We start from the raw sequence: 24550 nt of genomic DNA, 5'->3' as shown, positions 1-24550 counted from the left end.
AATTTAAAAATACAACCTGAACAAAAAAGCATAAACTGAACTGCATCTCTTTTTTTTTCCAAAGCATGGAAGGAGCAAGATAAGAAAATCAAAAACCTTCCAATGGCCATAAAGCTTTGAACTACTAGCTGTTGTGAACATTTTCTTCTTTTAAACCAAAATCATGTTTTGCCTCAATACTTAATGTGCTCTTCACACTTTTTCTAATTAGTACTTGAAAATGATTTAATTCATGCAAATTGCTGGATGACTATTCACTTAAAACTTTTCATGGAATTAATGAAATTTAAAAATAAAACAACTTGAGCAGAAAATCATGAAATTGAAAAGGAAGATGTGGCGTGATCATTGGCAACTAAGGCTGGGTTCTAAAACCTGACAAAGAATGCATTAAATGACAAACACTTCTGAAATTGAGACCATGCTCAGAAGTCAGAAAATCCAGGCTCCAGCTCTTATTCCACAGGTCACAAGTGTCTCACCAAAACGTGGCCAGATCTTGAGCTCAGCTAGAGTCTCAGTGCTGCAGCAAGATCATATTTGCAAAGACTCCTAATGCCCCCTGGAACTAATGATTGAAAACAGCACAGACTGATTATTGTTCTGAGGGGGAAGTTAGATGGACTAAATGCAATTATTAGTTGGATTGTAGCTGGTTTGCTAATGACTATAGATGCATTAATGAAGCAGATGCTAGCATCATTAGAAGATTCTAACACGCAGCCCTGAAGCACTATACCACGTAACAACATTGACTCAATGATGACCAAAACGGCAAAGGGTCACCTAGTCACCCAGAAACCTCCTGACAGCAGTCTGAAGGATACCACTTGGGCAACATGGCCTTCACCAGATGCTGCCACAAGGATCTTTGATCCTCTCATATAGAGACATGTGGGACATGCAGGATAGAACCAGTACCATACCAATCATCCTACATTTACCAGAAATAAGAAACAGTAATGGAGGGAATGCAGTATTTGGAATAAGGCAGCATCAACTGAAAAATAAGATTCCATGCAAATATGGGGGTGTGGGCAATAGTAACACACTGTATCTGTTAAAAAACTTGATCCAAAATCTACCTAGAAAAAAAATGCCAATTATTTCTGGAGTCTTTGGACTGTATCATACAATTTTATATTAACCTATTGCCCTTGCAGCATCTCCAAGATACCCAAAATAGATGCCACCCAAAGTGCTACTTACGACACTGAAAAAACAACAAGTCCCAAGGCAACTCTCTATTTGAAGTCATAATAAAACCAAAGACATTTATTCAGGGTACATTTATGAAAGCCAATGTTCCCCACCTAGTCCACAGCTAGCTTTTGCCTGTCTGCAGAGAAATATTCCAGCCATAGAGATACCAAATATATTCTTTTCAGTTGTCTTTAAAGAATGTTAAAACCAAGACTGGACCTGCTTTTCTTTCCGCTGACACATAGTTCACGACCATCTAACCAGTTTACAATCTGAAATGTGGTACGTACGGTGGACAATGCAAAATACGCAAGATGGAAAGTGTAAACTGAACATTTGAATATAAGCATGTTGCTTAAGTCACCTACAAGTCTGTGGGGGGAAAAAAGAAGTCTGGCAGTTTCCAGGCTTAGCTACTCCAACAGCCCTATTCCTTCACAGAACAGTCCATTCTGCCAAACTAGCAACTTTCACTACTGACCCTGACTCTAAATGAGTGCAAAAAAGCTGACAAAAAATTCCTGCTGTTAATGATTTACTGCACAGGGACAACCCACACAGAAGTATAAACAGTACATATTAGTTATGTGAAAAAAAAAAATAATCACACCAAACCAGTGAAAGGACTGGGTGTGAAAGGCAATGTGAAGTAAACAAGCGGCAGGGAGCAAATACATTTCTTCAAACAAGGCTTGTATTTGAGATATCGATGGCAAGGTCTCACTTCACTTAACAGTGTTGAGATACAGCGATATTACACAAGTAGCTTTTCCTCAGTATGAATCAACTTCAACCCTGACAGCTCAGCTCACCTACAAATCATTTCTTTTTCTTCAGATGCAGACTATAAAACTTCGAATCATATACAGAGCCCTCAAGGGAAAAAGAAAAAGTCACCACTAAGAGTATTAACTGTTAGCATGCCTGATAACTAAGGCACAAATGGCATAGAACAGTATGGTATGGAACATTTCATATTTACATATAAACAAGACCATGTGTAAATTATTTGAATGTAAATATGAAACATTCCAAAATTCCCCTCAAAATTCACACTGAAAAGCAGAGGGTTGCATATTGATTTGCACCAAGCAAAACAGCTACCTATGGAAGATCTTCACAACACCTTCTCTGCTACAACTGCTCTGTAGCCCAAGGGAGAACATGAATGCAAAGAGTTCAGGGCCTAGAAAACAAAAACATTCAGGCATCTTCCTGCCAAAGTAGCTTTGAAGATCTGGCTGTTGATCATCCTCACAGACTGCTGAATAAGATGGTTCAAGAAATATCTGCCCAGCACTGCTGAGCCTTTGGACATGATTTTTGGCTCTGAACACTGAAGATCAAAAATCCTTAGCCTCAAAATACAGTCATAGCAACAGTGCAAAAAACCTATTGAAATAGCTAAAAATAACCAAGTGTATGTCTTGTTTATAAAAGAGTATGAACTACATTCATTATTGTGCTTGCTGACACTCATAGCTCTAACAAGTTGAGAACCCGTGTTTCTACTTTGCTGACTTATCAAATGGCACCATAGCTGGTATTCCAAAACACTGACTGACACCGAATCACTATTGAGATGAAGTTAGATTAGTTCAGATCAAAATAAGCTGTCCTCCAGCGGGCTCAATCTACAGTAAATTGGAGTTCCTCTAGCAACAAAGTAGTCAAATGCTGGCAAGGTGCTCCTTGCTTTAGGGCACCACATCCACAAAACCCTCATGTTTTCTACATTGCAAACATTTGAAAGACCTCATGATTCCTAGAAGTTCTGAATTAATAAATTGAAATATATTTATTTTGATTTATTACATGTATTTTATTGAATACAACATTAAATGTTTTGAAAATGGGGTCTAGACAAATTTGAACGTCATCTTCAAAATTTCTTTATCAAACTAAGAGACACCACCACCACCAAACTCAGGCTAAGGTCTCCCAGGCAAGCGTTACGCACTGTTGGCAACATTCATTCGATAAGCTATGGCTGCAGTCAGGTGGGTCACTGAAGGCAAGGATATATGCATAGCTTGTTCAGCTGCACCATCCCTGTTTACTGGGTATGTGCACCAAAGAAACAGCATTTTTCAAGAGCTCCAAAGAGGAGAATCTGAGAATAAAGTGTGTATCATGATGGACTTAGTCACCATTGATGAGTAACTCTGCCTTCCTACACTAAGGGTCTGCTCGAGGATTTGAGGTTTGGTAGCATTTGGGACATTTGGTGGATCTGAAGGGAGGAAGAGTAATTTTGTGTCTGAAGTCTGGAGGCCTGTGCTGGAATTTGCAGGAATGAAATTACTGCACAGTTGGCATTCTTGTTTAAAATTGCCAGCAGGAATAAACAAACAATTCCTGGTGCTTCAGAAAACAAAGTTATAGAAATAACTCACCCCTAGGCCTGGATATGCCACTGTACTAACAGAGGCTAAATCTGCCTGGCTGTAACAGCCAACATCTACATTACTTCGCTGCAAATCCTCAGAGTAGCCAGGAAAAGAAGGGGAAATCCAAACACTGCCTCTCCCCAAAGGCACTGCCTGACTTGTTCACTCATTCTACTTTCCATGGCTTTCTCATTAACACGTGCGCCATCACAGAGCTCCACCGGCACTGGCCAGGAATCAGCCCCACTGGCCAGGCACTATAAGCATGCTGATAACCAGGGAAAGCTCCTGCTATGAGCACTAAAGAAATTATCTTCAAATTTCTTAAGTACCATCAGAAAAGGAAAATAAGGAGAACGGTGTACATGCATGTTTGTTTAATAGCAATGTTTTTCCCCTATAACCAGTCTGTGTTTCAGGATACACCGGCCTGGGTAGAAATTCTGTTATCATTTAACTGGCCTGTAGCTCCACTGCACAATCCAGAAGATGGATTCTCAGCAAGGGGCAACAGGCATATTCACTACAAATATCACTCCAGAACATGTGGACAAAACTAATAACAGTATGACCAGATGCGCATACATCACAGAAAAAAAACCCAAACCACAACAATACTGGAAATATTACCCAAGAGACTAGAAGTTAAATACACTGTAGGGCAAAGGTGCAAAAGAGATGACACAGAACAGAGAGAAACATCTTTCAAGCAATCAAGGCAGGAGTAACATTTAATTTGAATTCACTGAGAGATAAGAGACCATGGTCTGCAACCTGAGAAGCTCTGCAGCCTTGCAAGGAACAAAAGAAAAGCCAGCATCTATGGACAGGGATTCTCAAGGCTTTTGGTGCTGGCTTAATTAAACACAGCTACCACTGTACAGGTACAATCTATATGAGACCAAATGAAAGCAGATATGTTTAAAGGAAATGAGTCAACAACATCATACATTTTTTCAATTGATTATGGGAGCAGAGGATTCAAAAAAGCTGAAAAATGAAATCAGAAAGTTTCAAAAAATTAGTATGTTTAAACTACTTCTAGTCATAGGGAAAGTACCCTGTACAATCATCTTACACAGATTTAAAGGTGCTGTGGAGAACAACTTCTGTTGACAATCACTCTCCTTACAGTATCTTCATTGACATACTGCTACACAGCTGCACAATTAACAGCAGCTACCATTAGGCCTGATTTTCCACTAGACATTTAACTGTATAGCAAGCATCACCATCATATGTTATGCACATATATAGCTCATAAAAATAATCTTGAAAATTAAAAATCTGCATTGGAAAGCACAGTAAGATATGAGAAATGGGGAATTAATGGACTAAGTTAACAGTAACACCCACCAGAGAGAAAGGCAAGCACTGTTCTCTCATGATCTTTCTTATATTCGTGAATCATTTGTGTCATCAACAATCCATTAGCGTACAAGGGTAAATGCTGAGTTTAGAAACTTGGCTTATTTATAAGACTGAGGTAATCTGAAAAATCTAACCAAACATAAGTTGTCAAGCCTAAGTGTCAAGCAAATTCTGCTAAGCAGCCAGTTCCTATTAATCTAAGTTTAGCATGGCCATGGACTGGTAAAAAGGACTTGCAATGCAAGTTGCAGACAAGAAGCAAGAGATATACTTAAAAGGTAATACCTTAAAAGATAACAGACTACTCAAAAAAGCACTGCTGCTAATAGATAGCCCAGACGGACTATACAGGGAAATACAAACCTATGTTACCAGGCTTTCTAAATCTCAGAGCCAGTTAGGCACAACACAAAGCCCAAGGTAGTGAACCTCGCTGAGAAGCAACAAAGGGCTGCGCAGACATAATGACCAAGACACCCCTTGGTTGCACCTTAAAGCAATACTGAAGTGACTTTTTTTAAAAAAAAAATACCTAAACTAAGACCAATGGACTAATGAAGGCAGGTGTACTGGGTCTGGCTGAGCCCCATAGCAGCCCTCAAAGTTCTGTGCTTGTATTGGTAGCTAGAGCTGGTGATAACACACCAGGGACTTGACTACTTCTGAGCAGTGCTCACACAGCATCAAGACTGTCTCTCCAAACCCACCCACCCACCCACCGCCACAGCAGACAGGCTGGGCAAGATCTTGGGAGGGGACACAGCCAGGACAGCTGACCCAAAGTGACCAACAGTATATTCCATACAATTTGACATCTGCTCAGATATAAAACCTATGAAAAAAGAGGAGAAAGGGGAGGCATTTGTTATTTTTAACATTTTTCTTCTGGAGCAACTGCTGCGTACTGAAGCCCTGCTTCCTGGGAAGTGGCAGAACATCACCTGCTAATGGTTAAGTAGAGAATAACATCTTTTGTTTTCCTTCACTTCCACATGTGCAACTTTTGCTATTGCTTCATTGAACTGCCTTTATACTGACCCACAAGGGGTTTTTCCCCCCATCTTATTTTCCCCCCTCCTTGTTCTGTGGATAGAGTAGCTTGGTGGGCACCTGGCGTCCAGCCAAGTCAACCCACCACACCAGGTTAAGTACAACCAACCCAGCAACAAGGTGCTGTAATACTGATATGCACTATGTGAGCAGAGATGGGCACACACTGCTCTGCAGAATTCATGATACAAGTTAGGCACTTGAAACTGCATTATCACTTACACACAAAGTTACTTTAAAATTGTAGAGAAGAAAAAATACTAAAGTATTTTGCAGTCTTGGCAAACAGTAAGTACTCACGTTCAGCAATTTGCTGCACAGGAAAGCCCAGATAGAAGCTGAATTCCACCACGGACAAGTTTCTTAGCTGCTCACTGACTTCGGACCCGTTTAGAAAACCGTACCTATCTCGGACAGCAAAAACAATACTCACAGGGCCTTGCCGAAATGCTACCCCAGGCCTGCTCAGAGTTATATTCAGTATCTGAAAAGACAATATTGAAGCAGAGTCAGCAAAATCAAACCATTGGCATTTCTATTCCTTCCCTGACAGATTTTTTTTTTTTTTTTTCCCATAATATGAAGGGGGGTCAATTCACATCAAAACAGGAAAACCTGTTCCAAATTGATTCAGCCTGCTGAGTCTCAGAAGCAGCAAAGTTAAATGTGAATTCCTCTTCCAAGAGTTATCTTTTAAGGTCAACCATAATCCAGAAAGATCTGAAAGTTACAGTCCAGAAAACAATGGGAAAAAAACCAACTACCTAGAGAGGCAGTCAGCAAAATAAACTACGGATAAAGAAATCTTAGATGAATACTAAACTGCATGCATCAGACAAGAAGAGACCATGGTAAAGAAAGATCCTGAAAATGGATGTTCTCTTGGTCAAAACCTTCTGCACCATGCACGCCCAGACCCTACCACTGGTTAGAAGCCTTATTTTGGCACAATGTACAAAGCAACTGTGTTCATGTAGACAAACCTCTTCTAGACACTAAGGAAGCATTTTAAAACAAAAGTTTGCTAAGCTGATAGTCCAAGACATTGTTTTGCGTGTTCTGTCTTCAGTTTAGCCAGTCACGTTGTGTCATTCAGTTGTACAATTCTGAGCATTTTACCGAATGCACTATACACTACTTCAGGCACTATAATGTTTATGCCATTTTTCATGCTATGGTTTTATTTAGGGTACTATTTATGGTGCCAGTTAAATAACAATTTTTTTACAAATTTTGGTACTATAAGAAAGCTAGATTAAATTTAAGAATTCAAACAGAAGAGGGAGTTGGTCTCATTAAGCTGAATGACTGACCTTCCATGGAGTTTAAGGCTCTGCTATGTTATTCAGTACCCAGCACACAGGCAATACATTTCATATGTGACGTTCCAGTAGCAACTGCCACAGACATCATATCCTGCTGTAAGAATTTCTAGACCTCAGAAGCCACTAGCATGTTTGCTCACGTAACAGCAGTGTTAAATTCCTCTATTCCCTAACAGGATCCCCTAATGATGGCAATGAGAGCTAAAAGTTGTCTTCCAAAAAAACCATTCTAACCACACCCTACTCGGTAATAGTAAAATCTCATGCAAATGACTCTGATGCAGGTTGGGGCAGCCTTTATGTGAAAAACTAAGTCCTGTTTTAATCAATGATGCTTTTGGATATGAATCACCATCTTGAGTAATTTTTTTCAAAAACTTGGAATCAGAGGGCTATGTGGTACCTTATCATTTTGTAGGGAAAAAAACCCTGACTTCATGACAAAGCCTCATAGTTCTAAATTATCCAGATGGCAAGTGGTAGCCAGTGAATATGTAACTCAGTTTACTGGCTGGATGAAACACAGGACAGCCAAAGGTGAGGAGAAAAAGGGACCAACACAAAACATGCTAATCGTCTTACCTGCACAGTGAAGTTGTAGAACTCCTGGCGTTTGCTCACCTCCATGAATGCCATCATTAGCCCCTTCTCAATGCGCCGGCTAAAGTTGCAGAATGCAACATCCACATTTCGAGGCACAAACTGAAGCACTGAAGGCAAAGAGTACATGTTATTCCTACAGACAAGTACTTCCACAAGAGAGAACAAAATGAGCAAAAGAATCCACAGGGCTATCACTTCTTCATGGAATTCAGGACATATTCTGTGAAACACTGGCTAAAAATACAACAGAAATAATTTTGTATTGGTGCAGTAAGTTCTCTACTCAATATATATCGCAGCAGTCATTAGACTAGCAAAAGGTATTAGTGACAAAACACCCACTGTTTTCCACTTGTATACTTGAAGACATCCACTACATACATGCGACTAATTTTACATGACACTGGTCAAAACTAGACACTGATCTGCCACACTGAAATCCTTAGTACCCAATGGATCAATGAAAGTCTTAAAGAAAAAAGCAACAAATCTCTTTCTCGTAGCTTGAAATTGAGTTTAGCTTATCTAAAAGACGACATTTTGGGTCCATTAATACACATTATCAGTCTAACAATTGCAAAATACTTAATTAGGAAACAATCTTTTATATCTAGATACATACATCCTAGTCTTTCACAGGAGAGAAAAAAAGCACAGAAAAGAAAGTGAGCACAGAGGAATGCATGTACATCTGTGGATTTCCTGGTATCATCTTACCCAAAGACATGCCGTGATTAGGTTGTAGACCAATAGCAATGTTATACAAGGTTCAAGAACAGAAAATATGTCTACTCTCTATAACCATGTTAAGCAGAAAAAGACATCACACCTGCACAATTAAAGTGATGTCTTACCACAGTTATTAACAGAGCCGAAACAACAGAAGAAACATACCTGAACAAAAGTACTATGTTTGACATTTAATAACACTCTGCCTATACGCTCAGTTCCTGTCACTACCTCATTACGCAGTCAACCAACCAGGCAGGTGGTTTTGTTATACAAATAGTGCCTGAAGATTTTAAATGATACCATTGACTCTCAAAATCTATTACATGGGTAGATATTTTACTTTAGATTATTAGTAGTCATGGGCTTCACAAACTGCTGCCACAGAAAGCTGAATACTACATGAGCAATCCTCCTGCTCACATTACGTATTAGCAGCCAATCCTCCTACATTATGACAATTCTAAAAAATAGCACTTAACATGGCATAATTTGAAACTTGACTCAAGCATTATAAAGTAGCTACACTGTATGAGTAAATTCTTCACAGAATTTTTTTTCTCTTCTCATATTCTGAAGCAAGAGAAAGAGCACGCCTATTTTGCAACGTGCCAAAAAAATTTTCCTGAATAAATCATGAAATTATGGGGTTAACCACTTACTATTTACCATCTCTCAACCACAGATCCAGCAAGTATTTCGCTAACAGCCAAGAATGAAGATTCACAGCAGAACTCAGGGTTCTGACTCAACCTTGCACACCTAATCCCAAGTGAAGAAGTGTGAATCGCTATGAAGCTACATGGCCTCTTTGAGTCAGGAAGAACTTACCTGTCTGAACTTGGAATCTGTTATCTGGCACAGTGAAAGAAGGATGCAGTGAGAGGATCATGGGGGCCTCACCACGAAGAAGACTGCTGTTCACAAGCACATTTATGACAGCTACTGCCGTGTAAACAAAAGGACCAGATGTCACCAAGAAAACAAATCTGGGGGAAATTTTATAAACCTACAAAAAAAAAAAAAAAAAAAGAGAAATTTCTTCAGCGTGAAATCTGGCAACACTTTAGACCTAGCCTCACACATTTCAAAGCCATATCATCAAGAGGTAGGAAAATGCAGTATTTATTTTTCGAAGACAGAGCAGAAGCACAAACACTCCAACAGAGCTGTGCCTTGCAGCCTCTGCTCCGGTGCATCAGAGACACAACTCCCATGTGCTAGGTGTGCCTACTAGAATCACTTATGTACAACACACCAGTCCCAATACTTCTTGACTTATCACATCCCAGCATAGCAGGCACTACCCCTTGCCTGCATTCCCCTGGAGTACATAAGAGTTCCCATACAAAATTGCTGTTTACTTACTGAACCACTTACATAGCTTCTGCATTTCAGTCATACACTGAATCAGTCATACACTGTACAGTGAATACATTCCTATATCATTCACATATGACATGCAAGGAGCAAAATAAACATAAGCTGTGTTTTATGGATATAGTTTTCACACTAAAGAATGCTTTCTTTCAGAGAAAACTATATACTTATTTCAGCACAGTTATCCTCTTCCAATTTATCTTCTAACTTTGAGTCTTCTTAAAAAACCCGAGGAGCCCTAGTCACCATGTAAAAGAAACGGGATTGTAAGTTAAATATAAACCTAGATGAATGTTTCCATGCAGACACTCTTATCTACCAATTCTCTGTCACCTAAGTAAGAACAAACTGAAGGCTTTTATTTGTTTAAACATATTGCAGCATCTTCTCTCCTTCAGAGAGATTCTCTCAATATCAAGGACACTTGTTTCCCACCTTTCCCCTCCCCACCCCCTTTGGTTTACTCCCCCAGTTTGCTTTATTTACCTAAGGTCCAACACAATGGCCTCACAAATCAAAAACCAAAGCCAGAGACCCAAAGATTCTGATAAATGTGCACTCCCTAGACAAAGAGATGCTAGCACCTTTCAGGCTTTGTGCTGGTGATGGGATACGTTAGATAGACTTAACTTCAAGATCAGCCTTACAGAAAAGCACAGCACTACTTAAATGGTGACCCATGCGTTCCTTACTGGTATTCCTGCAACAGTGTAAAGTGATGGCAATTGCTGTTTAGATGAGACAGAAAGCAGCTCTTTCCTGTCCTCTATGAACATGCATTTCAAATAGATCATCTTCACCAGAAGAAACTACTTCAGTAGCAGAAAGAAATAAAAAAAATAATAATCTATGCTGCTCATTATTCATTTCTTCCTTCGTAGCCCACAAATATATGCAACATCCAGCTTTTATTTTAAATAGATTTAGACCTAGAGAACTCAAATTTAATTGATATGAATAATATGCACAGCTCTTTTCAGCTCCTGTTATCTGAAACGTTATCCTTTTATCTCAGGATGAAGTGATCTCTGCAGCTTCGGTTTGTCAAACAGAAACAGCAGTTATAATGGGTAAAACATGCCAGAAGAAAGTTGCCCATTACTTGCAAAGGGGACTACTTAAAAAGGTGAGAAAAAGGGGACTTAGAATCACAAATCCCAGTGACAATTTGCTGGTGATTACTAAAGCAATATATGCTGAGGAAGAGAGGTTTAGTGTAGCCAGCATACACATATGCACTAGCGTCAGGTATTTCAGACAAGAAAGCAATCCCCTGTTAACTCAGCTGTCTCCACCTCTGACCTGCTGCAATGCACCATCAACACAATGAAAGCAGTCTACCCTCAACACCCCCCTGGAATTTTGCATTGACTTTTTTGTCATAACTGCTAATACTGTCCCCTTTGTGCTTCACTGCAGCAGAAAAGTGACAGCAACTACAGAAGAATGGAAATATAAAAAACAACAACCACCTTTTAAGTGTAATTTTGAGGTAGGTAAATTAGAACTACTACAGGTCAAAACAATAGCTATTTCTGCTTGTGTCAAGAGTTAGCACTCTACAACCTAATTCAGATGACAGAAATAATATAGTCATGTCACTATGATGCTGTCTACAAGCTAAATCATAGAGAAGTTTGCAAAGTTATGTTGGATAAATGAGCACAGCTCATGCGTCTTGATTCATGAATGAGAACAGCTCCTCTTGGCACAGTCCCAACCATTCAAAAGCCCAGCCATCCACCCGACCCTCTTGGAGGTTTCACCTCTACTGCCAGGACAGTTAGATGCTAACAGATTAGCTAGCTGAACCACCACATTTTAGAGTGACACTTACTAAAGTAAACAAGCACAAATTTCTTATATAAAACAAGTACAAATTTCTTAACATTTTGGGCCAGAAAGCCAGAGAATCATGCAAAACTCCATGTGCACTTTGGAGCCATTCCCACAGCAAAAGCAGAAACCTTCAGTAAGAACAGAGAACCCTTACACCACCTCGAGAAGCCATCCCTTCTCCAAAGTGCAATGGCTAATCCAACTCTGCTGTTTCCAGGGAAAAACCTCTCATTCAAAAGAGAGTGCTTCTACTACAGAAAGTTTCCAAGCCTCCATTTACTAGAGGCTAGAAGAGAGGGGGAATCATATGCTTACTCTGTGCCTTATGATGTTCCCTAAACATTTGCTATTAATTATTGTCTGCTAAAATATTTGATTAGACACAACTTTGCTACAATCTAATTCATGCTTACACTCTACTGTACTATGCTGTGTAAACACCTGGCAGAAAGCATAAACAACTGATTTCCTTACCACCACCTTATTAAGTATCCCATAAAGAGCTTGCAGAGAGCATTTGACTTCCTGAAGATGGACTACAAAGGCTCACAGGTCTTAAAAATGAAACAAAGCTTCTGCTTCTATGCGCTTTAGGATCCTAAGGCAACAATTCTCTCACCATTTTTATGCACCTGAACAATACCAGCCAGAATTCCAGCAGCCATGAATAGTGATGAAATCAGTGCAAGCCCACAAGGTGGCATCTTTGAAGGGAGCATTTAACTGCCTGACAGTGAACTGATCTTACTTTAAAGGCAGAGGTTTACTAATTTTGGATTACAGAAGCCAATAGGCTAAGGACGGCCCCCAAAACACACATTAAATACAGCAACCAAGTGACTGAGGTATACATTATACTGCATGATAAAACTCCAAGCCCAAATGAAGCTGGCAAGAAGCTTTTTCCTGTTGGCACAAACTTAATGGCACCAGGGGTCCCAGCAGCAGGTCACTGCCAACACTATTTTATTTCACACCCCAGTGCAACAGAGCTAAGTCAAGGGACCACTGTATAATAGATCTTATCCAAGTGTCATAAGGTTTACATTAGCGTAAGTTACCAAAAATTTCTCTTATTCAAACAATAGGGTCTTATTCTTTTGCAGATGCAATACAGTGAGACCAGCTGGAAAGAACTTTAAAATTTTAGGTTATTCTCACTTTGCTGTAAGGACTTTTTCTAGGAAAAAAATGACAAAAGCTTTTTTCATTAGGCAGGATTCAAGCCTGCCTCTTTTTTTTTTTTTTTTTTCCACTTCAACAATTCAGAATATTGGATATAATAAAGACACAGAGACCAAAAATTCAACTGAAAAAGTTGGAGGGTGGGGCAGGGGGAGTTTTAATCAGTGTTAAACTTGTTTTGCATTTCAGCAGCAGTTATATCCATTGTTGCCATGGATTTTATTTTTAAAGCATGCATTACTACAAAGTTAAATTTAACAAGACTGTCTCCTGATTTACTGTGCATTACATCACAGCAAGGGAACAACATCTGTGAGCTGTAATAGGAGACACAGTAAAAAAGTAGCTTAGAGAAGTGCACAACTTTACCATAACTTGCAAATGTACACAAGGTTCCAGAGTACTCTTGACTAACAAAAGTTAAGTCTGATTAATTAAGTTTAGCAATACACAAAAACTGTTTAAAATTTTGCATTACATCACCACTCAACATATTGATACTATAGACAGCTCTTTTTTTAAAAAAATAACAGTTTTGTTAGTACTCTACTGCTAGAAGTGAAGACATTTGCTAGTGATTATTTTTAATGGAAAACCAATACCCAAGGCATCACAAAGAACACATATGATAGCAGCATTCTAGCACAAAATAAGCATAACTGATTCCACAGAGATGTTCTCTCCTTTTGATAAAAAAGAATTTGCAATGAATGAAGCCAGACTAACTGCATTATTTATAAAAACAGTTGCTTCTGAGAAGCCTTAGGGCCAAAACATCCTATTGAGAGCTTTACAAGGCAATAGTGGGCATGAAAGAAAGGAATTTAAAGGGCAATAATATAAAGAAGCAAGATATCAAATGTTTGTTTCAATCAACCTTCAGATATTTACCAACAGATTTTATCTTACTGCTATTACTGTAAGAAAGGGTAAGCGCTCCCATATTATTGAGGCATATAAGGTCATTAAAAATTAGTGTAGTTCATCATGAACTTTTGACTTCTACTTGACCACACCCGTTTGCAAAATCTGAAGGTATAATTCACAAGCCACAAGAAAAATCTCTTATTTACAAAAAACCCTAACATGCTTACGGGCAGGTATTGTTAAAGGACTTAAACTACATGTATTGCCACACACAGGGGCAGCTCACTGTGGCTGAAGTTTGGCAGAAATTTGTAACGCTCCTATCTTGACTGAGTAGTAGAGAGGTTTATTCTCAAACATCAGACAGGAGTTGTTTAATTATTGAGTGCAGTGATTATGGCAAGAGCTGTCAAAACACTTTCTCCACACAGATCAGCAACCAGAAGTTAAAGGCACCAAGGGATTCTGTGCATGGAGAAACTCAAGTTACGTTCAACAAACTGCTACTTGACTTCGTAATGAAAATGAGATCATAGACTCAAAATGTGGTGCTGAGCTATCAGAACTGGACGAATGCAGACATGAAAAATTGCAAGTGCAGCTGAACCTGCACCTACACCATTAATTCCACTAAAACATTTAATTTTGTCCCCAGTGTTTAAGTATCTGATTATACAGCAAAGGTACCTCCAAACTACCTCTGCAGTCTTTTCCTCTCAGATAGAGGGTTTGAGACAAGAGGGGGGAACAAAGCCTTTAAACGTCATCTGAACCAAACACTCACTTTGAGGTTAGGAAAGAACACTGAAATATTTTTCAAAGATGATCCCTTGAACATCAAAGCACAAGAAGCTTTCAAAAAAACCCAAAAAACCAACACCCCAACCCCAGAGCACAGCAATTCCTAGCCCTGTGAGTGGAGGACGGACAGGAGTCACACCTACTTGAAGGCTTAAAAATAACATCTTACCATTGCATACCTGATTTTTCCCCCCATTTTCCATCTGCCAAAACCTGCATATGGGATTTCACCACCTCCCCCTGCAAGTGTTGATGGCCTCACTTAAAACACAAAATAGCACAAGACCATGCAGAAGGTTTTGCTGTATTTAAGGTGCTAAGTATATATAATCAGATAGCAAAAGAAACACAACTCTTTAGCAGGTATTTTGGAGGGTAAAAGCTTTCCAATTCACCAGCCAAAGGAGGTGAGCAGTAGAGGCTGGGCACTGCTTGCTCACCTCTGGTAAAATCAAGAAAGGTCTGTCCTAAAAAATGATGACATTCCAGAAGTAAAAAAAGCTGATTTTATATTTACATTAAAAAAAACCAAAACATGACTAACATTGAAGTCAGAATAAACCTCTCTCTGATAATAGTGCCACATGGGTCGTTTTTAAATCACTTTTAGCTTGGGAACTAAACCCACTATCATATTATATTGATCAAAAAGTACTTGTACACACTTCATACCACTTACCTCCAGCTCTACTGATCGCCTGAACTGAACTCTGAGCACTTCTCTGATGGATTCACTGACATTTTGTAGAACAGCTCTTCGGGCCAACACTGGAAATTAATGTCCGTCAGTAAATACATTTTAGCTTCATCTGTTGGGCTTTGGTTCAAAGCTGCATTTTCAATTGTGCAATGCATGAAAAAGCAGGCAATGAGATCAACTGCATCAAACGGGTAAGACAATGGACAAGGAAACAGGTAGAGGTGCGAATGTATCCTAAAAAGTGACAGTACATACAGTTTAAGGATCTCCAGGCTTAGTTTCTCTTTTGTTTTGTTTTTCCATATCTAGTATCTTTAGCATTCTAATAAAAGAATCTTCTGAAGAGCCACTGAGGCATTCAAATAGGATCTGAAAGTCACAGCACATTCAGTCTGACCTGTGCACAATGAGCCTGCTATCATAACGCATTTAAAGTTTTGTAGGCAATGCATGGAATGCAGATGAGGTCAGAGAAAAGCCACAGAAAATATGCATCTACTTTTCTCTTAAATAAAAAGTAAACAAACGTGACATTAATTACTGAAAGCGATATATCGACCAAATAAGAAACTGTTTAAAACTACACACCCGTATGCATATCACGTCTGTTACAGTCACACTTGAGACTGTGACTATGGTCAAGGAAACAACCAAAAAGCATCATGTTGTCATCCTGCATTCACTTCCCTTCAGTAACGTGCCTACAAAACTACTCAAATTACAGGTTAAAAAAAAAAATAAATCTTCCTTATCACCAGCATAGCCAGCTCCCCTTCATATCTGGAGGATGAAATTATGCTCATTCTGCTTTACATATTACAGGTAAATCTTAATGGCAAAATGTGTTGTTTACCACAGAGCATGCAGCACTTCCACAGCCTCCCTGGATTAGTTTGCTGGTATTGTTTTGTTAACAAGCTAGGAAGAGGTAGGAAAGCCCCAAAAAAGCAAACAGATGCAGAGACAATTAATTTTGAAACACACTAAAAATCACTTTTTCTGGTTACAAACACACCAAATCCAATTGGAGTAAGTATGGAACAAGGGAAAACGTAAACATAAGCTAGTATGGTAGAATTATAAAAATGTTAACAAAACCCAAACATTTTTTAAACCAACTCTCCTCTTTCACATTACAACATTACCTCACATGCAGGTATTTTACAAACAGCAGCAACAACTGAAAGGAGAAACTTACTCAGTCAGAACATTTAATAGGTTGGCAGAACAGTACCATGACAGTAATGTGCATTTACAACCCATGAAATGACAAAGCAGTCTCTAACTCAGCATACTTGTATATACGCATCAGCAATTTTAGAAGACAATTTCATTCTCTGTGCAGCGCAACATACGTAACTCACTACTGCAACCAACTTTGTTCAAGTGAATTGTATTATTTATAAGAATAAATGAAAAAATCAATGCTTTTTACGGCTGTTTTGCCTAAATTTACACCGTGTTTCTTTGAGAGATTCACTAAGTTAATTCAACGTCTGTGATTTAGCTAGGGGTCATATTACAGTAGCTTCTGAAAAACAAAATAAAAACGTTAGGAATATCTTACCTGCAGTGACTAAGTAAGCATCGGGAACAGTGATGTCGCAGACGTAGGGTTGCCTGGTAGTAGTCATGGCAGAGGTTATGACCATAGGTGCAGATGGAGTAGCAGTCACCAGAGGGGTGGAGGAAAATGTCCCCAGGCTGCCTGCAGCAGTCGTGCCACGGCTGCCCACAGCACTGGTGGCAGTGGTTGTGGGGACAGTGGTGGAAGCAGTTGATGCGTCATTACCAGCAGTTACACTGCTTCCTGCTGGAACTTCATATCCAGTGGGAGGGCTGGAAGTTGGAGGAAACTGCGTGGGAACAAACGAAGCGGTCACGGACAGAGATGCTGTGGGAAAGGGCATCATGCTGATGGTGTCGGCACGTGACACCAGGTTGTCAGTGTCTGAGGGAGGAAGGGCTGTGTGGGCACTGCCCTCGCTGAGAGATGTTAAAAGCAGACTGGGATTAACTGTAGCACCAATATCCTCATCAGAAGCCAGAGCAGTTGAGAGCAGAGATGAAGACACATTTAAGACAGGAGTTGCCGGAAAGATAGTAAACAAAGAGATCAGATTTGTTTCATTGAGCAAGATGCTGCTGGTAACGGACTGGATGTCAGAAGCAGGCAGCACCAGGGTAGGAACCACAGAGTAAGAGGTGGAGAGTGAAGGCTCCAACTGAGAGGTAGCTCCTGTAACAGCTGAGGTAAACACAACTTCAGAGCCCGCTGGCAATACTGAGGGTGTTTCCAGGAACACAGATGACTCAGAGCGAAGATGTGATGACAGTGTTATTTCAGGAACATGTGCACCTGGAGCAGAGGATGCATTTGAATACAAGTATGATGTTTGGTCAAGAGGGAACTGAGAAACCTCGCCATCAGTGGCAGAGCTGACAGTGGTAGCTAAGTCCCAGCTGGAAACACTCTCAGAAAGTACTGATGTCCCAGTCAACAAGGTCTGAGGTAAGAGAAGTGATAAATCACTTTGCATGACAGAGTAAGAATTTAGTGCAGCCGATGATAGAGACAAGTAGCTAGGTTCAATAAGAAATGGTGTTGATAAAAGACTGGATGAAAAATCTGAAATATTTAAAGAGGGTTCCTCCCTTGTAGACGTCCTATCAAGCAAAACCACAGATTCTGATGGCATCAATTCTGGCAACTCCAGCAAGGTTGTACGACTGACTGCAAACGATGCTACCGGCTCACTCGGGATGAAGGTAGAGTCAAACAGAACAGTAGTGGCACCAGTCAGTCCTATGTGAGTGCTTGGTGTCAGCAAAACTGTTTCCAGAACAGGGAGGGAAAACTGGGCAGAGATATCCAGTGATGGTCCTCCAGGGAGCTGATGGTAGGAAGGAGAAATTGTTACAGGTGTTCTAGTGTTAAGGACAGTGTCCATAGTGCTTAATAAAAACATGCTTGAATCGGGCATTTCTGTGTATCTTGAAGAAAATGAAACAACTGGTCGTGATGGAAAAGAAGTATCAAAAATCTCAGGTGCAGACTCCTCTAATTCATACCTGTCAGTAATTATAGTTGTAAATGGAGTTATGCCTTGTACTTCAGAAGCTTTGATGGACAAAGTTTCAACATCATCACCTGAGCCCATATCATGTTCTGGGGAAAAGCCTGCTTCTGGCAGAAGTGAAACTGAGTCACAATACAGACAAGAACTGTATGATCTCGTGAAAGGCACTGGACTCATGAGCTCACTGACAAGCTCCGATTGACTTGGTATTTCTGAACTGGCAGGCAAATTTGGTGCTGTACTGGAGAATTCACGTGTAAACAGGCTGGTATTAAGAACCATATTAGAGTCCAAGGAAATGGTAGCTGAGGGAAGCGGGAAAGAAGCAAGCGGAAGACTAATGGGAAACAAAGCAGGCTCCATACTGGGTGGTGAAGCTGGTGTGGCCCAAGGAACGCTTGGAGTGGGGTAGGTCCTTAGACTGAGAGTTTCTGCTGCCCTGCTACTCACATCGGTGTAAACATCACCATGCAGGCCTGCACTTTGTGCTGTGGCATCTGGGGTCACAGGGCTAGTCTTATCCAGCAGCTTGAGATGAAGAGGCGAGCCTTCTGAAGCAGCCCTGAAAGGCAGAGCTGTTAAACTTGCATTTATGTTTTCCCACACTGCAACTCCTGTCTCTGAAGGAATGGAAGTGAAATAAATAGCTGTATTTGGAGGGTACAACGGCAAGTCTCTGCTTGCTGTTAGCATTTCACTATCTGGTACAAAAAGCTTCAAGTCTGTAAGAGTATTACGCTGTTCAGGGATAGCGCTCAATGGAGTCTTTTGCTGTGCTGTTTTTGAGATACCATAAGGTGAAAAAAGGACAGAAAACGAAGGTGTTAGCAACACAGTTTCTAACATTTCTCTTGGTGGCTCTACTGTATTAACTGAGTGATGATCTGTTAAAACTGTGAAAGACTTAAGTGGAGGAGTCCACTGTGCCTTTGGAAATGAGCTAATAAATTCATCGTCGCTTAAGAACGCTTCATTGCTTGTTACAGGGACATCTACCAATGGTGTATTTTTCCCTTCTGAAATCCTGATCATTTCTTCTTGGTTAAATAAAGTCACATCAAAGGGAGTGGTAACTGATGATAAAACCGTTTGAAGGAAATTACTTTCTTGGGACGCCAAAGTACTTTTTGCTAAGGCCATTTGTGTCCTGCTGCCTGATATGCTTTGGTGCACCTTTGAGTCCATTGAGAAAAAGGAAAAATTTTGCTGCTCCAAGGATCTCTCATCTAAATAAAGCGGGAGAGAGAAAAACAAAACACAAAACCCACCAGATTAGCACAAGCAGTAAGACTGCAGTGAGTGAATGTTACACACAGTATGTCTGGAGACAACTGCCCAGAATTCAAGGGCTAGGACAAAACCTCTCAGTATGTGAAACACCTCCCATGAGCGAGTCAGCACAAACAGTAAGATTCCCTGTGAAACACCATTCCCTGGAAGCAAGCAGGACAATAGTAACTCCTCTCTCTCTGCACCTACTTGCCTCTCTACAGGAGCACTCCTGCAAATCCCATGGAAGGACAGAAAGTGGCTCCCTCTTACTTATACAAGGCGACAGTGCATTGCAGCTAATGGTCTCACAAAGGAAACAAACCAAAAAGGGTAACAACAATGCAAGGAAAACTTTTGCATAACTAAAGGAAAGCAGAAGACCTGAAGTATCACTTCATTTCCTCCAGTTTTATTATTTCTTAATATTAGGCTCACTAGCATATCTGTTCTGCTTCAAGGACCAGATCCTCCCTCTCATACCACAAATAAGTGACACATGAGAAATGAAGATGTGTTCCCTTTACGTAACACTAACATGGACCTGGTATCAGCTACAAGAATTCACTAGTAACATGTCCACTAGCTACATCATCAGCCATTCATTTAATTTCTGGCCTTTTAGCACTCAGTGACAAATTGCTTCATTACACAATTGCCATCTTTATTCACAACCTGCTGCAGGAGTACTCTGTTTATAGACCACCTGTACTACAATTTTCACTGCCAAGTTTACAGAATTCAAGTAGTAATAGCTGGGTTCAAACACAAAGGAGAAAAAGCTAAGAATTCACCAGGTATTTTAAAAAAATACTTGCAAAAATCGTATATATCATTTGCAGAACTTTACTATAATTCCTCCTCTCTGGCAAAAGTGTTCTCGAGGTTACAGAGAAGATCTGTATATAACCTTTTTTCCAGCCATGGATGCGTTTTGCAGAGAAAAGGTTGATTATTGCTTGAGTACTTTTCTGAAATGTCAAGACTGGATTAATAGCCTTCAGAGCTGAATATTAAAGGAAATCACAGAAAATTGCTGCAGGATATTTTTCAAGGATACGCACAAAGGCTTCATCCTTAAATTATCTATCCCACTTGATCACCCTGGTTTCATATGGGAGTGTCCACACAGTGCTGCTGGAACCTAATAGCAACGAACATTAAAAAGACCGGGGAGGGGGGAGAGAATCCCATCCAGTTAAACCACCAGGGATCAGTTTAAAAGAAAAATGAACATTCACAGTATAAAGTGCCAGACAGTGCTACAGTACACTGCTCTACTGTAACTACATTTGTAACACTTTAGAGGATACCTTGAACTTAGTAATCCATGGTGGATCTGGCAGGAATAGCTCGCCTATCTGTATGCACCATTGTCAGTCTAACAACATTTTCCAAATGTGATAAACTGTTGCATTCATCCCCTCCTCCCTTCCCTGTTTGCTGAATTACTTGACACTTTTCAAGCACTGACATACCAACTTGATAAATTTTGAAGCTGCTGATCCGAAAAGTACAGGAATTAATGCAGAGAGCTAATACCACTGTACCACTGATCACACCTGATCAAATATGAGCACTGTGATTATATACTTTATTTTACAGACCCCATGCACAATGTTTTGCAGCATTGCAGATACTATTCTCTGAAGTAGTCCCAATCCATTTTTCCCTCCCGAAACTCACTGTAGGCATTGCCAGCTTTATGATGCTTAGTTGTGGTGTGATGATAAAATATACTGCCTTACAATGCCCTCAAGGCAAAAAAAAAAAAAAAAAAAAAAAAGAAAAAAAAAGGAAACAACAGGTACACCCTTGTAAAAGCTATGTAAGACAAATACGCAAGCCCATCCTTGACTTCTTCCATGGAGGTCAGCTGTTTGAACACAGCACAGTGTGGCCACCACAGAACAACAGCTTTCACTACCAGTTAAACATGGGCAACAGACAAAGCAGTTCCTAGCAAGCACAGAATCAAAACACAGACCCTGATCCAGCCCCGTTTGATTACCAAAAGCTGTTGAACATTTCTCCTCACTAAAAGTCTCCCTAGCCTCGCTTCTTCCTCTGACTTAGGATTCCAGCCTTTATTTTTCTCTTTGTGACATCTTGAGTAAGCAAGGAGTTACTAAAGGAAAAGACTTAAAAGGCTATGAAACAAACGCCACCACAATGGATCACTTCTCTCCCTATATGCAGGCACAATTCCTTTTAGCCAGCCCTGTAAAATCCAGTCCACCTTGGTCACACTTTGGACACCTAGCACTTGCTTACAGTGAATTCCACATTGCAGGCAAACATACAAGTTCTTCATCACACAGCTTCCTATTGTAAATCCCTGCAGCAGCCATGCAAGACAGCTGTGGTAGCTTCAACACCGTACGCATGGTAAACTTGCAGTTGCTACACATGACAGTTAATATGACCGGCAAAGATGAATACATAATAATTAGCAGCTGCACTCTTCATCACACACCTCCACAAATCTTTGACCCGAAGCTAGAGGTGATTCCATAAACAAAACAGTTTCACTGCCCATGCAGTGCATCATCATCTTCCTTCACCCACTGAGAGCTCCCTTTACCTTTGTTCAGTTTGATAGGGAAGCTCTCATAAGGCAAAAGTCTGCTGGAAGTGACTACAGGTCACAAAGATGTCCTGAAGAGTTACTTGCACCACCATAACCTGTCCCATAGACATGCGTAAGAGGCGAGGCCGATCTTGGTTTTAAATTCATTCTGACTTTAGAATTATTTTTTTTCTTGACAGTCTGCTAGTATTCTTTCCTTGAAAGACACAAAGTAACAGTAAATAGTTTTATCATACACCTGTGCATCTTTAATATAAAGACTCTTGCCACTGATGCCAGGAAGGAAAGAACACAATTTCTGAAAAAGATGTTTCATTTTTTTAAGGAAAACATACTATGTCTCAAAAAAGTTACAAGCTATAAGATGAGGTAAGAGCATTGTTACTTGAGGTAAGTGGAGTGGGAAAAACTCACTTGTGCACGTAGGATTTTGAAACAACTCATCAGCAAGTTTGCAAGCCAATGTTCCGGGCTATTTGCTTTGCTTGGCATTTTAGAAGCAGGGAACATTAGTGACATGCCATTAATAATACAAATTATTGTTTTCTGTCATCTCCAGCAGAACAGTGTACTACTTGAATACTGCTTGTCAGAACTGTGCGCGCCTCTCATGACAAGCAGATGGGACGCGTGGCAGATGTGGCTGGGAGCAGCCAGACAGCCCACAAAGAGGAAGGAAAAGCAAAGGAGAAAGGGAAGGAGGTGAAGGCACACCATGGCATGACAATCACGCCCTCATGGGTGCAGAGGAGCCAATCTGGCTGTACTGTGGGACAAAGAAAGTAGACAGATTGCACATGTTCTGGTGTTTCTCAATGCCACGAGTGCACAAAGCTGTTGATGAATATCAATGCTGACTTGTTTGTTTGCACAGCTGTTATTGCTGGGTGACTGTTTCACTGTCCAGCAACTGTACTGCCGCTGAGATAGGCAATGGTGACGGGATGACAATCAGACAAGCCAAACTCAGCCAAGCTGATAACATTACGAAAAAGAATAGGTAGCTTAGGAAGCAAAGCTGTGATCCCAAGCTATAGCAAAAGGGGAGGAAAGGAGAGCACTTGTGGCAGGGGCTACAGGAGGCACAGATGGCACCAGTACAATGCCTCAGCTTAGACAACAACGTTCAGACACAGGAGGAGTGACAGCATAGGAAATGTGCTGATGGGCTTGGGATGACGAACCCTCTGCTGCTTTTGCTGCCCTCCAAAACTGGAGAGGGCCAGAACAAAATTCACAAGTAACAAAACTTGCCACTGAACTCAACGACCCCTTCAACTGCCAAATCTGTATTTACAGAAGCACTGCCATTTACCTTTAATGCTGGTGCAGACTTGTATGAATTTGGGAAGGACTATAACAGCAGCACAGCACTTTCCCATGACTACAGCAAATATAGACTACTTTGGCAACAAAAATATACCATGTCAGCTTGCCAGAAAACTATGTGAGTTCGTAAAGCAGGAACTAGACTAGTCATTTTTCCAGAAAGCAATTACAGGGACATAGCTTTCATCCTTCCTGTAGTTGCAGTGCTGAAAACTAATGTCTGTACTGTATCTTTTAATAAAGTAAAAAAGGATTATTTTATATATTTTTTCAATAATATATGCATATATTCATATGCTTCCATATTTAAATGTTTCATTTATTTATAATATACTTTCATATATTTTTAAATGCAGGATCCAAGATGTAATCTCACCTCTGTCACTGATCTCTCATGTTACTTTAAAACAGTTGCACCACTTTTCAGCAGTCTGCTACTAAAATATGGCAATTGTAGATTATCATGACCATCAATATCTACTGAAATGGAAGTAACTTCCTGTATCATGAAGACGTTAAATTATAGATGATAAAGGCACAACAAAGAATACAATGAAGAAGTCTTTACTTGTGATAACATTAAAACATGAGAATAGAACTAGTAATTTTTGCTCTATTGTTTTTGAAAAATGAAATAAGGGCTAATAAAGTTTGCAATCATCAGGAAGTGCAAGCAGACTAGCAGCAAACCAGTTCAAGACATACACCACTTAAAAAATTATCTTCTGTACAAAAATAAATTTTACTACCTTTGTTTTATAGACAGGAAGAAAAACTGCTTTTTTATTGCTACCTATTGTTTCAAACAAAGGCATTTTAGGTAGAGAGGCAACCGATGC

The 24550-nt window shown here is 40.0% G+C and overlaps 1 protein-coding gene across 4 annotated transcripts in view; it reads right to left on the bottom strand.

Annotated features, from left to right (window-relative positions):
• KIAA1549 (KIAA1549 ortholog) overlaps positions 1 to 24550 on the bottom strand; it is a 154333-nt gene that overhangs the window by 62205 nt on the left and 67578 nt on the right. For all 4 annotated transcript variants that reach the window (XR_008822140.1, XM_056340885.1, XM_056340887.1 and 1 more), the window contains exons 2-6: positions 17011 to 19749; positions 15423 to 15511; positions 9503 to 9680; positions 7922 to 8049; positions 6315 to 6498 (exon numbers count right to left, since the gene is read on the bottom strand). Coding sequence is in view for 3 of the 4 variants with exons in the window: in XM_056340885.1 (XP_056196860.1) it covers positions 6315 to 6498; positions 7922 to 8049; positions 9503 to 9680; positions 15423 to 15511; positions 17011 to 19749 (3318 nt within the window). In the remaining variant the exon portion in view is untranslated. The remainder of the gene's footprint in view (positions 1 to 6314; positions 6499 to 7921; positions 8050 to 9502; positions 9681 to 15422; positions 15512 to 17010; positions 19750 to 24550) is intronic.

Source organism: Falco biarmicus, chromosome 5, assembly GCF_023638135.1.
Source record: "Falco biarmicus isolate bFalBia1 chromosome 5, bFalBia1.pri, whole genome shotgun sequence".
NCBI lineage: Eukaryota > Metazoa > Chordata > Aves > Falconiformes > Falconidae > Falco > Falco biarmicus.
Note: the sequence above shows the minus strand (reverse complement) of the source record. Positions and strands in the feature narration are given on the sequence as shown.